This window comes from Leuciscus leuciscus (assembly GCF_965113295.1).
Source record: "Leuciscus leuciscus genome assembly, chromosome: 9".
NCBI classification, from domain to species: domain Eukaryota; kingdom Metazoa; phylum Chordata; class Actinopteri; order Cypriniformes; family Leuciscidae; genus Leuciscus; species Leuciscus leuciscus.
The window spans coordinates 8,954,252-8,965,259 of NC_138733.1; the positions used below are offsets into that span (position 1 = coordinate 8,954,252).

At 36.3% G+C, this 11,008-nt stretch overlaps 1 protein-coding gene across 1 annotated transcript in view; it reads right to left on the minus strand.

The window, feature by feature from the left end:
* LOC309506239 (uncharacterized protein) overlaps positions 1-6,736 on the minus strand; it is a 6,986-nt gene extending 250 nt beyond the window's left edge. Inside the window, exons 1-17 of the mRNA XM_082179976.1 lie at positions 6,336-6,736; positions 6,123-6,231; positions 5,952-6,032; positions 5,335-5,736; positions 5,085-5,189; positions 4,720-4,952; positions 4,455-4,633; positions 3,619-3,712; positions 3,304-3,539; positions 2,917-3,031; positions 2,076-2,193; positions 1,895-1,986; positions 1,620-1,737; positions 1,413-1,514; positions 1,160-1,333; positions 280-456; positions 1-108 (exon numbers count right to left, since the gene is read on the minus strand). The exon at positions 1-108 is cut by the window's left edge and continues 250 nt beyond it. Coding sequence (XP_082036102.1) covers positions 1-108; positions 280-456; positions 1,160-1,333; positions 1,413-1,514; positions 1,620-1,737; positions 1,895-1,986; positions 2,076-2,193; positions 2,917-3,031; positions 3,304-3,539; positions 3,619-3,712; positions 4,455-4,633; positions 4,720-4,952; positions 5,085-5,189; positions 5,335-5,736; positions 5,952-6,032; positions 6,123-6,231; positions 6,336-6,416 — 2,524 coding nt within the window. The 5' untranslated portion in view covers positions 6,417-6,736. The remainder of the gene's footprint in view (positions 109-279; positions 457-1,159; positions 1,334-1,412; positions 1,515-1,619; positions 1,738-1,894; positions 1,987-2,075; positions 2,194-2,916; positions 3,032-3,303; positions 3,540-3,618; positions 3,713-4,454; positions 4,634-4,719; positions 4,953-5,084; positions 5,190-5,334; positions 5,737-5,951; positions 6,033-6,122; positions 6,232-6,335) is intronic.
* Between the last annotated feature and the right edge of the window lie 4,272 nt (positions 6,737-11,008).

Here is an 11,008-nt window from a genome sequence, read left to right on the forward strand (position 1 = left end):
CATAGGTGCTGGTGACTGCTGCAAGTTTCTGCTGTAGAATGTGCCGCTTGTGTAAGATACAGCAGTAGAGCCCCCTGTGTCCATCTTCGGTCAGCTCTCTAGGCGGATCTTGAGGTAAAAAGTGAAGAAAATTGACGATTATTAAGCAGTATTTCATTAAAAAAAACCCGCTAAGAATTGTGATTTTTTTAAAGCAATATTTACAGTAAACTATAACATCCTGGTTAGTGGGATAACCTTATTTATACACATTCAATAAAAAACATTTATCGTACGTACTATGGATCTTGATGTCCTCTTTAGTTTCCCGAAGAAGACTGTCCAGTTTGTCCAATGTTTTTTTTAGATGCTGATAATGCTGAGTCATCTCTTTTACAATTATTATCTTCTCCTCCTCCATGCGCCTGACCAGCATGACTTGATCAAACAGTCGTCTCTTCAAGCGGAGACTCGGCACTATTTTTGAAAATAAAAGTGGAGAGGAAAAATTTCAAACACTAACACACAGCATATTCAGCTTTACCTCTAGCAGTGTTCTTCACTAGTCATTTGAGCGCCTTGAGAATAATATTGATGAATAACTTTATAAAAATGTACAAGGGTAGTAATATAACAATATCCTAACTGTATCATCCCTTAAGTATGCATATAATAATGCAGCCAATACACAATTGACAACAACTGAAACATCACACTACATTACAATACAACAGAAAGTAAAAAAAAACAAAAAAAACAATGCTCAGCCCAGTATTAAGATATGTTTTTATTTTTTTATTAAAGACATATTGAAAGGATATCTAATTGTTATTTCATGCTTGGGTTGGATTTTGCCATTTCAGAATAGATATGGCTTTCTTCTTAAATGTATTTGGCTATTGCAGCTCTTATATATAAAAGAAAAGTGATGACCACTACTAGTATAGAAGGTGTGTTACAGGAGTAACAATAACTATCAGATTATCACTATGTCTTTATATGGTAACATTACAGATAACTTTTCAGATAGCAACAGAATATATAATGTGTTATTCTTTACTGTATGTTACACCTTTTTTACTGGGTGGCAGTGTTAAATTGCTGAGTGTTATTACTTATATTAACAATCAACTGCATTTTGTGAATTCAAAAAAGCACAAAAATAAAACACATTAATTACCGTCTCCTTGTGCTTCCCAAGGCAGAATCAAGTCATCAGAGAGACTGCATGCTGCTTCGGTGTCAATTTTCTCTTCACAGCCAGGAATGGTGTTGTACAGCACTATCTTCTCTCTGAGTGTCTTTTTGAGCTCACCAAGTCTTCTCCGTTTGCGTTGCCTTGTTTGGTTGCTGTCTGTAAGTTGAAAAAAAAAAAGTTAGAATTTTTTTTTTTTTTTTACAAAATGCAAGTTGAGTGATGTAGTATCAAATACCATTTTGTCGATACAGATCATGCTTCTTTCTTCGGATTGAATAAATAATCTCATCGATTTCACTCTGGAGCTCTTCCTGGCTACTGTGAGTCCTGTGTCTCTCTTGAAAACCAGAAATAAGCAAAGTCGACCATTACAGAAAACACAGTATCAAAAATGTAGACAAATATATATGGAAATGTATACACCAGCGACTATATTACACACCAGTGGCTGCCCATTGCTTGACATCACACACCCACCGATCTGCATCTTCCATAGAGATGTTTAACTCCTGCTTGAGACTCTCAAGATTGGCTGCTTCCATTTCTGCTCTCTGTGTAATCTATTTAAAAAGATTTTTAAAAAATGACAGAAAACATAGTATCACTGCAAAATGAACCACAATTGCCCCTGAAAGAAAATGCAGTGGAGAGCACAATCACATTCACAGTGTCTCCAGGGCCCAGGAAACACCTTAACGTGCAGTCTAGGCTTCTTACTTTGACAAATCTTTTCGCCAGTGTCTTGTGGAGACTCTCCACCTTCCTATTGTTCCATCCCATGGCAAGTACAGTAATCATATCTCCTCTGCCTATAAAAAAACAAAACCGATAAGAACAAATCAATTGTACAATCTAGCATTGTGTCAAACACAATGGTTAACCCTTTTTTTCAACCAACCTGACTTGGTCATGTACTTTGTAGTAAGAGCTGCCCTTGAAAGGAAGCTATTGACCTGTTCCACCTCTTCACCAACAGTGTTTCCTGCACCCTCCTGGCTTCTACCGCCCCACCTGACCTGCTCCCAAGAAGAAGACCAAGACCTTTATCATTCTAAAGACCTTTATCAATCTTATTTATTAGTTTGTGTATCATCAATTGAATTTGGTGCCATGAGCAAATTTTGATGTTTAATATTTTCAAATATAAAATGTTCTGAGGTAGGATAACAATGAAAGAAAAGCTTTCACAACTGCAATTGTGCAGTTAGAACTTTTGGACGGGATTGGGAAGCAAATCCTGCAAACAACCCTGCTGTTCAACCAGAATGATCAATTCTCTTGTAACAGTGTGATCACTGATAGTAATGTTAACTATGTTTAAAAAGTTCATAAGCATTGTGTGTATATATACACCCAACACACACACACACTAAATAAGTAGTTTTAAACTTGTCCTTGAGGATTAGCACTACACATTTTGTATATCTCACTTATATGACACTTGATTTAACTCATCAGCTCATTAGTAGAGACCGCAAGACCTGAATTGGGTGTGTCAGATAAGGGAGACATACTGTACACAATGCAGTGCTGGGGTCCTCCAGGACAGGTCTGAAAACCACTGCATTAAAGTATTTCAATAATGTTTACCGGTACTACTTTTGACTTATGAAACGTGCATATTTTCCGAGATAATAATCAAGCTAAATTTTTCTGATGCTGTAAGGATGTTTCTAAAAAAACGTAACATTAAAACGTAAACTTAACATTAAAACGTAAACTTAACTCGCACACAGTACCTCACATTTGCCAGTGTGAGCCTTGGCATGCATTACAGATAAAAAAGGCTTCATCCTGGTAAGTGGTTGGAGCTCGGGTATCTTTTCTGCCATCTTTTCCAAATAAGGCCAGTACCTGTAAAGAAAAAATTGCCAAAACTGGTAAGGAGACAAACCAGAACCTAAGTGACTAGTACAATTCCTGTAACCAATCAAATAACACTACAGTATGTAGTCATATGTATGGTAATTTGTCATATCAGTACTGATAAGGTAGTAGCCATATTCATTTTCTAATTCCATAATATAAAAAATGTGTGATATTTAGCTAGTCATGGTGTTAATGGTTATTAATAAAGGTAAAACATCAGTAAAAACTTCAGTTATCATTTGGCAATGGCTATCTACCTGCAAGCAATGTCCATACAAAAGAATGTTGCATTTGCAGCTTGTGCCAGCTCCTTCTGCAGGAACATTGGGTAGGCATATATTTCACCACGGTAGTGGTTCAAGCCTTGCAGCAAAATTCCATGTCTGCACACAGCTATTTCAAGGCCCTCTTCATCCACCTTGGCCCTGGACTTCTGTGCGATTTCTCTGCCTGCTGTAAATGTTGCCGGTCCACAGACATCATGACCTGTCCTCTGAAAGTAGATACAATACGTTACATGTAATCCCAGGACAAGAAAACATTCAATTAAAAAGAGTTAAAGACACCCTTACACTTAACATCTGGCTTCTAATTTGGTCAACAAAGGCAGATACTTTGGCATCTTGTGCGATGAACAGTCCATCAAAAAGAGATGGTTCGTCTGTCCTGTTAAATAAGAGGAATTCATCGCCAACACAATTACATAATAATGATTTAACATTGCATTCACCTAAATTAATATAACAATTAACCATAAAGGTGCCACACATTTTAGTCTGTATAAATCACATTTGATCTGGAACACTGTGTTTAGAGTATCCGATTGTATTTGTCCTGTGTAAATGAATGCTGTAATTTGGAATTAACTTGTGCAAGTAAAAAACATACTGTTTAAAGTACAAAAAGAAATAACATCTTTATTTTTGTTTGTGTCTTCAGGCTACAGAAGGGAGAAAAAGTTCCTGAACAATTTACCAGATTGCTGTCATAGAATTGTAAAGCTTGTTTAAAACAGTGCTATATCTCTCAAAACACTTTTTAAATTGTAAAAGCATTTACGTTTGAATGTGAAGCAATCATACATGTGACACATTTTGTTACTTTCCATGAATTTCAAATAAAAGTATAATTATATAATGACTAGAGCCAAAAAAAGTTATGTTGAAGAAATAGGTTTAGATGCTACGAATGGTTGTTATTTTTTACAGCAATAAGGTAAAGTACAGTTTCTCTATATATCAGTCCATCCATAGCTATACTTGCTTTTCCTTTAGAGGGTCATGGCATGGGGGGTCTAGAGCCCATCGCATCTAGCACTGGGTGACAGGTGAGATGCAGCATGGACACAAAAATACCATTGCACCACCCTATATCCAAATTAAAAAAAGAAATGAAAAATTACACTTACCCTTTGGATTTCTTGAACCGGTAATGTTTTCTATTGCCGTCTGCAGATATAGCCAGCATGTCTGGTGTGCATGTTGGGCATTTAAAGGGCTCCATCAGGCACATATCTTCTTTCCTAAAATTGCAGAAGGAAAACTCCCGAAAGACTCTGTGGAAGGTGTCACCACAAACACTACCCGTCTGGAAAGAAGGATGGTATTATTTTGGTAAATAAAAGATTTTGAAGTCTGGAATTCAAACACTTTGGAAATGAAAACAGCCCTTACCCGACCAGTGCAAAGACATCGATGTTCAAGCATTCTGAGAAATGCTTGTTGGGATAAAGCTGGGCTGGCTAATTTCATCTGCTCAAATGATGTGAACAGATCAAACTTAAACAGCATTTGGCAGCTGGTGGTTGCTGGCCAGTATCTGTATTGAAGCAAGTCACTAATCCCAGGAGTCCATTTGGAAGAGCAAAGTGGACAGCTTATACACGGCAGGCACAGGTTGTGTGGACCTTAAAACAAACATGCGTTTACTATTTGGCCAGTATTTGTACAGCACAGTACAAAAGAATATAGTAAGCCATTATTATGCTTGACTTCATCTGGTTGGATATAAAAAGGTAGAAGGAAGTGACAAGACATACCGTTGATAGTCACCAATACGGTCTGCTTTCCTGGGATCATTTTGAAGTCAAGGTTTGGACCACAGGAACAGATTTGTATCGGTGGAGGAATTGGAAGCATACACACTGCAGAAAGTCAAAATCAAATTTCAGAAAGTCAAATTTCAGAAAGTAATATCAGTAATGTCTACACATTTACTCAACAAAGTAAAAAAAAATTCAGTTAAAGGAAACTGCAGAGGGCACCTACTACTACATTATCTGAACATACCTTGTTCACGGAGTTGATATTGGCCACTTTCATCATCCACCACTACGGATGTTGGTGGAATGGGTTTTAAAAAACCATCAAACATTGCTTCCCTATCATGGAAAACATTTTTTCGGTGGATCTCGGTGTCACATGATGAACAGAAAAACTGATTTCCTGAGGGGACACAGTCTAAGCACCGGACAACAGCATCAAGAGTTTTGCATTGTTGACAGCAATGCTGGGTAACTGTCTCTGCAGCCAACATGCAATTCAAAATCTCTGGCATTGCAGCCCTGAATTTCTTTTCAGAGATGACCTGTCTTTTGGTCCATGCAGACATGGTGGGTGTCTCTTCTACTTCCACTGATGCAGAGACAGCAACAGAAGTTAACAGGTTTTTTAGCCTCTGAAGATTTTGATCTAAATTAATAAAAAATTTAATGATAATAATAAGGAAAAAGCCAGTTGCAATAATGCATTTTAATAAAAAAAATTAGCAATTTCTTATATGGTTTTGTCACTTCATATGCATGATAGGAATGGGAATTACATACTTTAACAGTTGCCTATATGTGACATTTTAAATTTAAATAGAAAAGCTGAAATTATTTAGGCTTTCAATTCAATATGCTCACCAAGACTTGGTCCCTCTTGCGGAATATCATTCATTTGCACCTCCTCAACCTCTGAGATCTCCCTAGTGCCGGCAGGTTTAACTGCAAACACACGTAATGATATAGAAAACATTACTGCTGACCAAAAGCTTAGACACTCGTGAACAACAGTATGCAGTATATTTTACTGACCAGATCGTTTCTTCTGAACACGTTGTGGTAGGATGTACCCATGCTGGTCTCTCTTTCTCCAGGAAACATTGGAGACTTCAGTTCCCTTTTTTTTCCTTTTCTTTTTAGTCTGTAAGTAAAAACTAAATGATAAATTTTGGGGAAGCATTTGCAGAGGCATTTTCTTTTAAATTTAGGTAAATAACATGATAGAGAAATAATGAAATATTTTACTTTTTGGGTTTCCAACTCATCAGCCATGGTTTTTGCTGCTTCCAGCCATTCATTAAATTGTTGTAATGACTCTGATGCCATTTGTAGATGTTTTTAAATAGAAATAATTGAAGGATAAAGTAAAAACATAAAAAAAATACAAAACAGGAAAGCGAGAAATAGAGAGAGAGGAGGAAAAAGAAAAAACTGGCTCTTAAAAGAACCGATTGATTTGTAAAATATTTCAGTGATAAAGGATGGGTACAAAAACCTGAAAACAAACAGATGAGATGATTAGACAAAACAAACCAGGGCTCTGTGTGGGCACGGACTGGTCCTTGTCAACCTGTTTGTGCCTATAAATCTGAATGCACTAGTGCAGTGGTTCTCAAACCTGTCCTGGCGTACCCCCAACACTGCACGTTTTCTTTCTCTCACTAATCAAACACACCTGACTCAACTCATCAGCTCATTAACCAATGTAATAATGAGCTGATGAGTTGAATCAGGTGTGTTTGATTAGGGAGAGAAAGAAAACGTGCAGTGTTGGGTGTGCCAGGACAGGTTTGAGAACCACTGCACTAGTGGGTATTATTAAATAAATTTTATTTTGCATGTGAAGTGGGGACACTTAATATTCACCAATATTATTGATCTGCCTGCATTGGCACCATTATGAGAACTGAACTGAACTGGATAATGGCATCACTGTTTTCTCCAGAGCGGCTATATAAATGAACTAAATTAATGTTTTTTTTTTTTTTTTAAGCTGATTTGAAACAATCTGTATTGTAAAAAGCAATATATAGGCTAAATAAAGGTGACTTGACTTGTGGCTATAACCTAAAATAGGCAATAACAATGAATGTACAATGAACAATTGATTCCGTCAACCGATTTTGCCATTACTGCATTTTTTTAATTCTTTAAAATGTTATACCTAGCTGAATTGATACCCTGAATTTAAATCATTTGGATAGCTGTAAAACTGTTGTGACCTCATACTATTTGTATAATGCTGAAACTACCTTTTTCTCTAAGAGAAAACATTTAACGTTACAGTTTTGGATACATTAGGCTGAAATTATTTGTGGCAATATGACAGAAATTGCAGATGCATGTGAAATAGCAACATGCTGCTAGCGATGAAGCTAACGTTAGATAGTAGGTCGCAATGAAATAACGTAACTTTAACAGTTATTTACTTAATGAGTAAAATGGCTAACAGTTATCGCAACTGATTTGTAACCCAGACGTCAAAATGCACTCATTTAGTTCCACATAAATTACAAAAAACACACACAACTACTTATAAATATATATTAAAAAAACAACAGCATAAAATTCACACCTTACCTATATCGACCTCGCACTGGGACTGTCAGGAAAAAACCTGGCCACGCCACTCCTCCGCCGCCGCCGCCTCCTTCTTCTTCTTCTTCTTCTTCTTCCTTTTGGTTCATTGATTTTTTATTTTTTTTATTCAGCGCCACACGAATGTGGTCAAATGGTGATATGTTAAAAACTTTAGCTGAACTGAAAAAAAAAATCAATATAAAAATGCTGAAAATGTTTTAAAATCACTACATATGATAAAATGTCACGGTTTTATCATCTGTAGTGTTTTTTTTTTAAATCATCGTTTTTTTTTTTACTTTGTTGTTACAAAAGGTTTATCTTAAGTTAATAATAAAAAAAAGGATAATAGTTTAATTATTTTGATGTGGTTCTTTACTTTCCAATACGTTTTTTTGAAGAAGAAAAGCACATCAAATACATAAAAAATATATAGCCTAAATACATTTAGGCCTACACATCTCAGTTTTCTGTATTAATCTCAAGTAAATGCAATAATAAAACAAATACTATTTTGATTGTTAATGACGGTAAACGCCATTTCATTACACACGACACCGTCATTATTAAAAGGAGCGCTAGAGGGCGGTTAACTTTAAAACGTAAGTATAGGTCGTAATAAGCTGCTTGCACATACGACCTTGATGGTCGTTTTTTGTAGGAGGACAGTCTCCTTTCCAAACATGAGAAGCATTTATGAACCTTTTGTCCAACAAAAGACAACATTTAATAAATCAATCAAATCGTTTCAGTCTTCTGTTTATTCAGTAACAGATAGTATGATGCCGATAGGGATTTCCTGGAATGATGTGTGTTATCGTTCTGTGGCAGGACATATTTAGTGTGTGTGTGTGTGTGTGTGTGTGTGTGTGTGTGTGTGTGTGTGTGTGTGTGTGTGTGTGTGTGTGTGTGTGTGTGTATGTGTGTGAGACGCCCTCTGGCTTTCAGATCGAGCAGCATTTACTACCGATCACAGAGCCGTACTTCACTGACAAACTACGCATAAAATAATCACAGCCTTTGCCAGATCGCGTGCGGTTTCATTTCGATCAATCGTGCAGCCCTAATATCAAACTAACCATCAAACACTTCAGGTTTTGGCCTAAGATCAGAGGAAACTTTTAAGATTTGCAAAATTTGTCTCAGACGTTCAAATCGTGGCCAAAATCGCACAGTGTGCTGTCGGCTTAACAGTAAATCTAGCCTATGCAGTGAATAGTGTTATTTACTAAAGCAGATTTTGCACAAGACTTAATTTTAATATAGTGCAAATAAGAGATAATTTTTCCTGATTGAATGATACTTTAGATGTTTTATGATCATGTTTTGTGACATTTTAGATCTCAATCTAATGATTCATCAAACATATTAATTTGTGCTTTAAGTTTGAACTTTCTCTTTAATAATGGATTCACTGCTAAACTGATCTGAACTGAGAGAGTGACGTGTGTGTCATTGTTCTCTACAGGTTGAGTTATTGTGATCTCACAGATGAAGGTTTTGCTGCTCTGACTTCAGCTCTGAGATCAAACCCTGAACACCTGAGAGAACTGAGTCTGTCTGGGAATAAAATAGGAAAATCAGTGAATCTGCTGTCTGATGTAGGCTACTACATAATCCTCACTGTAAACTGGAGATACTGTGGTAAGATCATATTTGACTCTCACACATGAATCACAATGTAAAGTATATTTGAAGTGTTCAGCCTCTTTCTGCTGCTGTGAGTTCAGATTATTGAGCTGTAAATGACTGAACATGTGTAGGAGTTCAATCTTGGGTCACAGTAAAAAAATCGCGACGATTGAACACTAGGTGGCGCTATAACATGAAAAAAAACATGAAAAGGGCTATGACGACCTTAGTCCGATTGACTTGAAAATTGGTATGCAGTGTCTTGGTCCAAGGTGCCATGTATGTCTATGAGGACATTGGCGTATCTCAAAAAACATGGCCGCCATCGGCCAATGAAATTTGAGCACCTATTAGACAAGGTTTACGGAGGCTGATCGGAACAAAACTCGGTAGGCATGTTCGACTCATGCACGCGGGTGAACACTAGAACACTAGAAAAGGTTTTACCCCCAAAAAACACACGTTAAATAAAAAAACACACAAATAACGGGTAGAATTCTAACATATTTCTGCTGTTTTCTGTTGTTCAGAATTCACAGCATTTTATGTCACATGGTCATTGTTTACAGTACAGTACACATTTCCCCCAAGTTTCCCCTTTTTATAGATGGTGATGAAACTGAAAGATTAATACCTGTATGTGTTCAGCTACATCTAATTGTTTTGATAGTATTTAATTTTTTAGATTCTGAAAATATTTTACTACGGTATTACTGTAGAAGTGTTGCAAATGTCTGTGTCATTCAATGTTGTATTAATGCATTCAGTGACTACATCTTCCAAACTACATATTTCACTTAGACACAACCACTGCCAAAACTCAGAGCCCATTTTTATACACTCTTTTATACGCTCAAAACTGTTAAACATAATTGAAAGATCTTATAAACATTGAGATCTTTCAATTTAAATGAATTAATTTCTCACTTAAACACAAAGACCAACAGAACTTGATTTACTACACAGGCTTATTTGCACATGCTTACATATTATTTCCAAGACTGTGTTATTTATTTTAAAAACCTAAGCTAGACTGAAATGTGCAATATTTCTACCGTATACCACAAAGATATGTAATTTAAGTCCAAAGGGAAACTATGTTTTTATTGTATTTTTATTACTGCCAATGTCTGAGAGACCACAACCCATAAGATTGCTAAAGTATAAAATGTGTACCGTTGGTTCATTAATGTTAAGTAATATTTTTGACTCGAACAAAATCACTTAATTGTCAATTTTTAGGTATTTGAAATGTACTATCATTAACTTTTGTAATGTTAATTTATATTATGTTATATATATGCACGGTAAAACTCTCTCCAATATGATATATACACATTATAATGCTTGATCTGTAGATAAAAGGCTGTGGATTTGCATAAAATGACTTTATTTTGTGTATTTGTATTTTATGTTTGTTGCTGTTTTAAAACGACTCGCTACCGTGTGCCTGTTCACACCACAAGGACTATGAATCGGCATCAAACGCACAATAACTGGAATTTAAAACTTCACTATGTGAAGAAACAAATGATCAATAAACTGTTGGACAGATATAGGCTACACTAGGATTTGTGCGCTCGAAATTTCTTCGCTTTGTGCCGTGAACTTTTAAATGCGCACTTGTGCAGCGCAGCGCTGAACACTGTGACTCCATGTTGCTTTGAGCACATCATTCTGCACCCGCGCATACGCGCTTTGTGCGC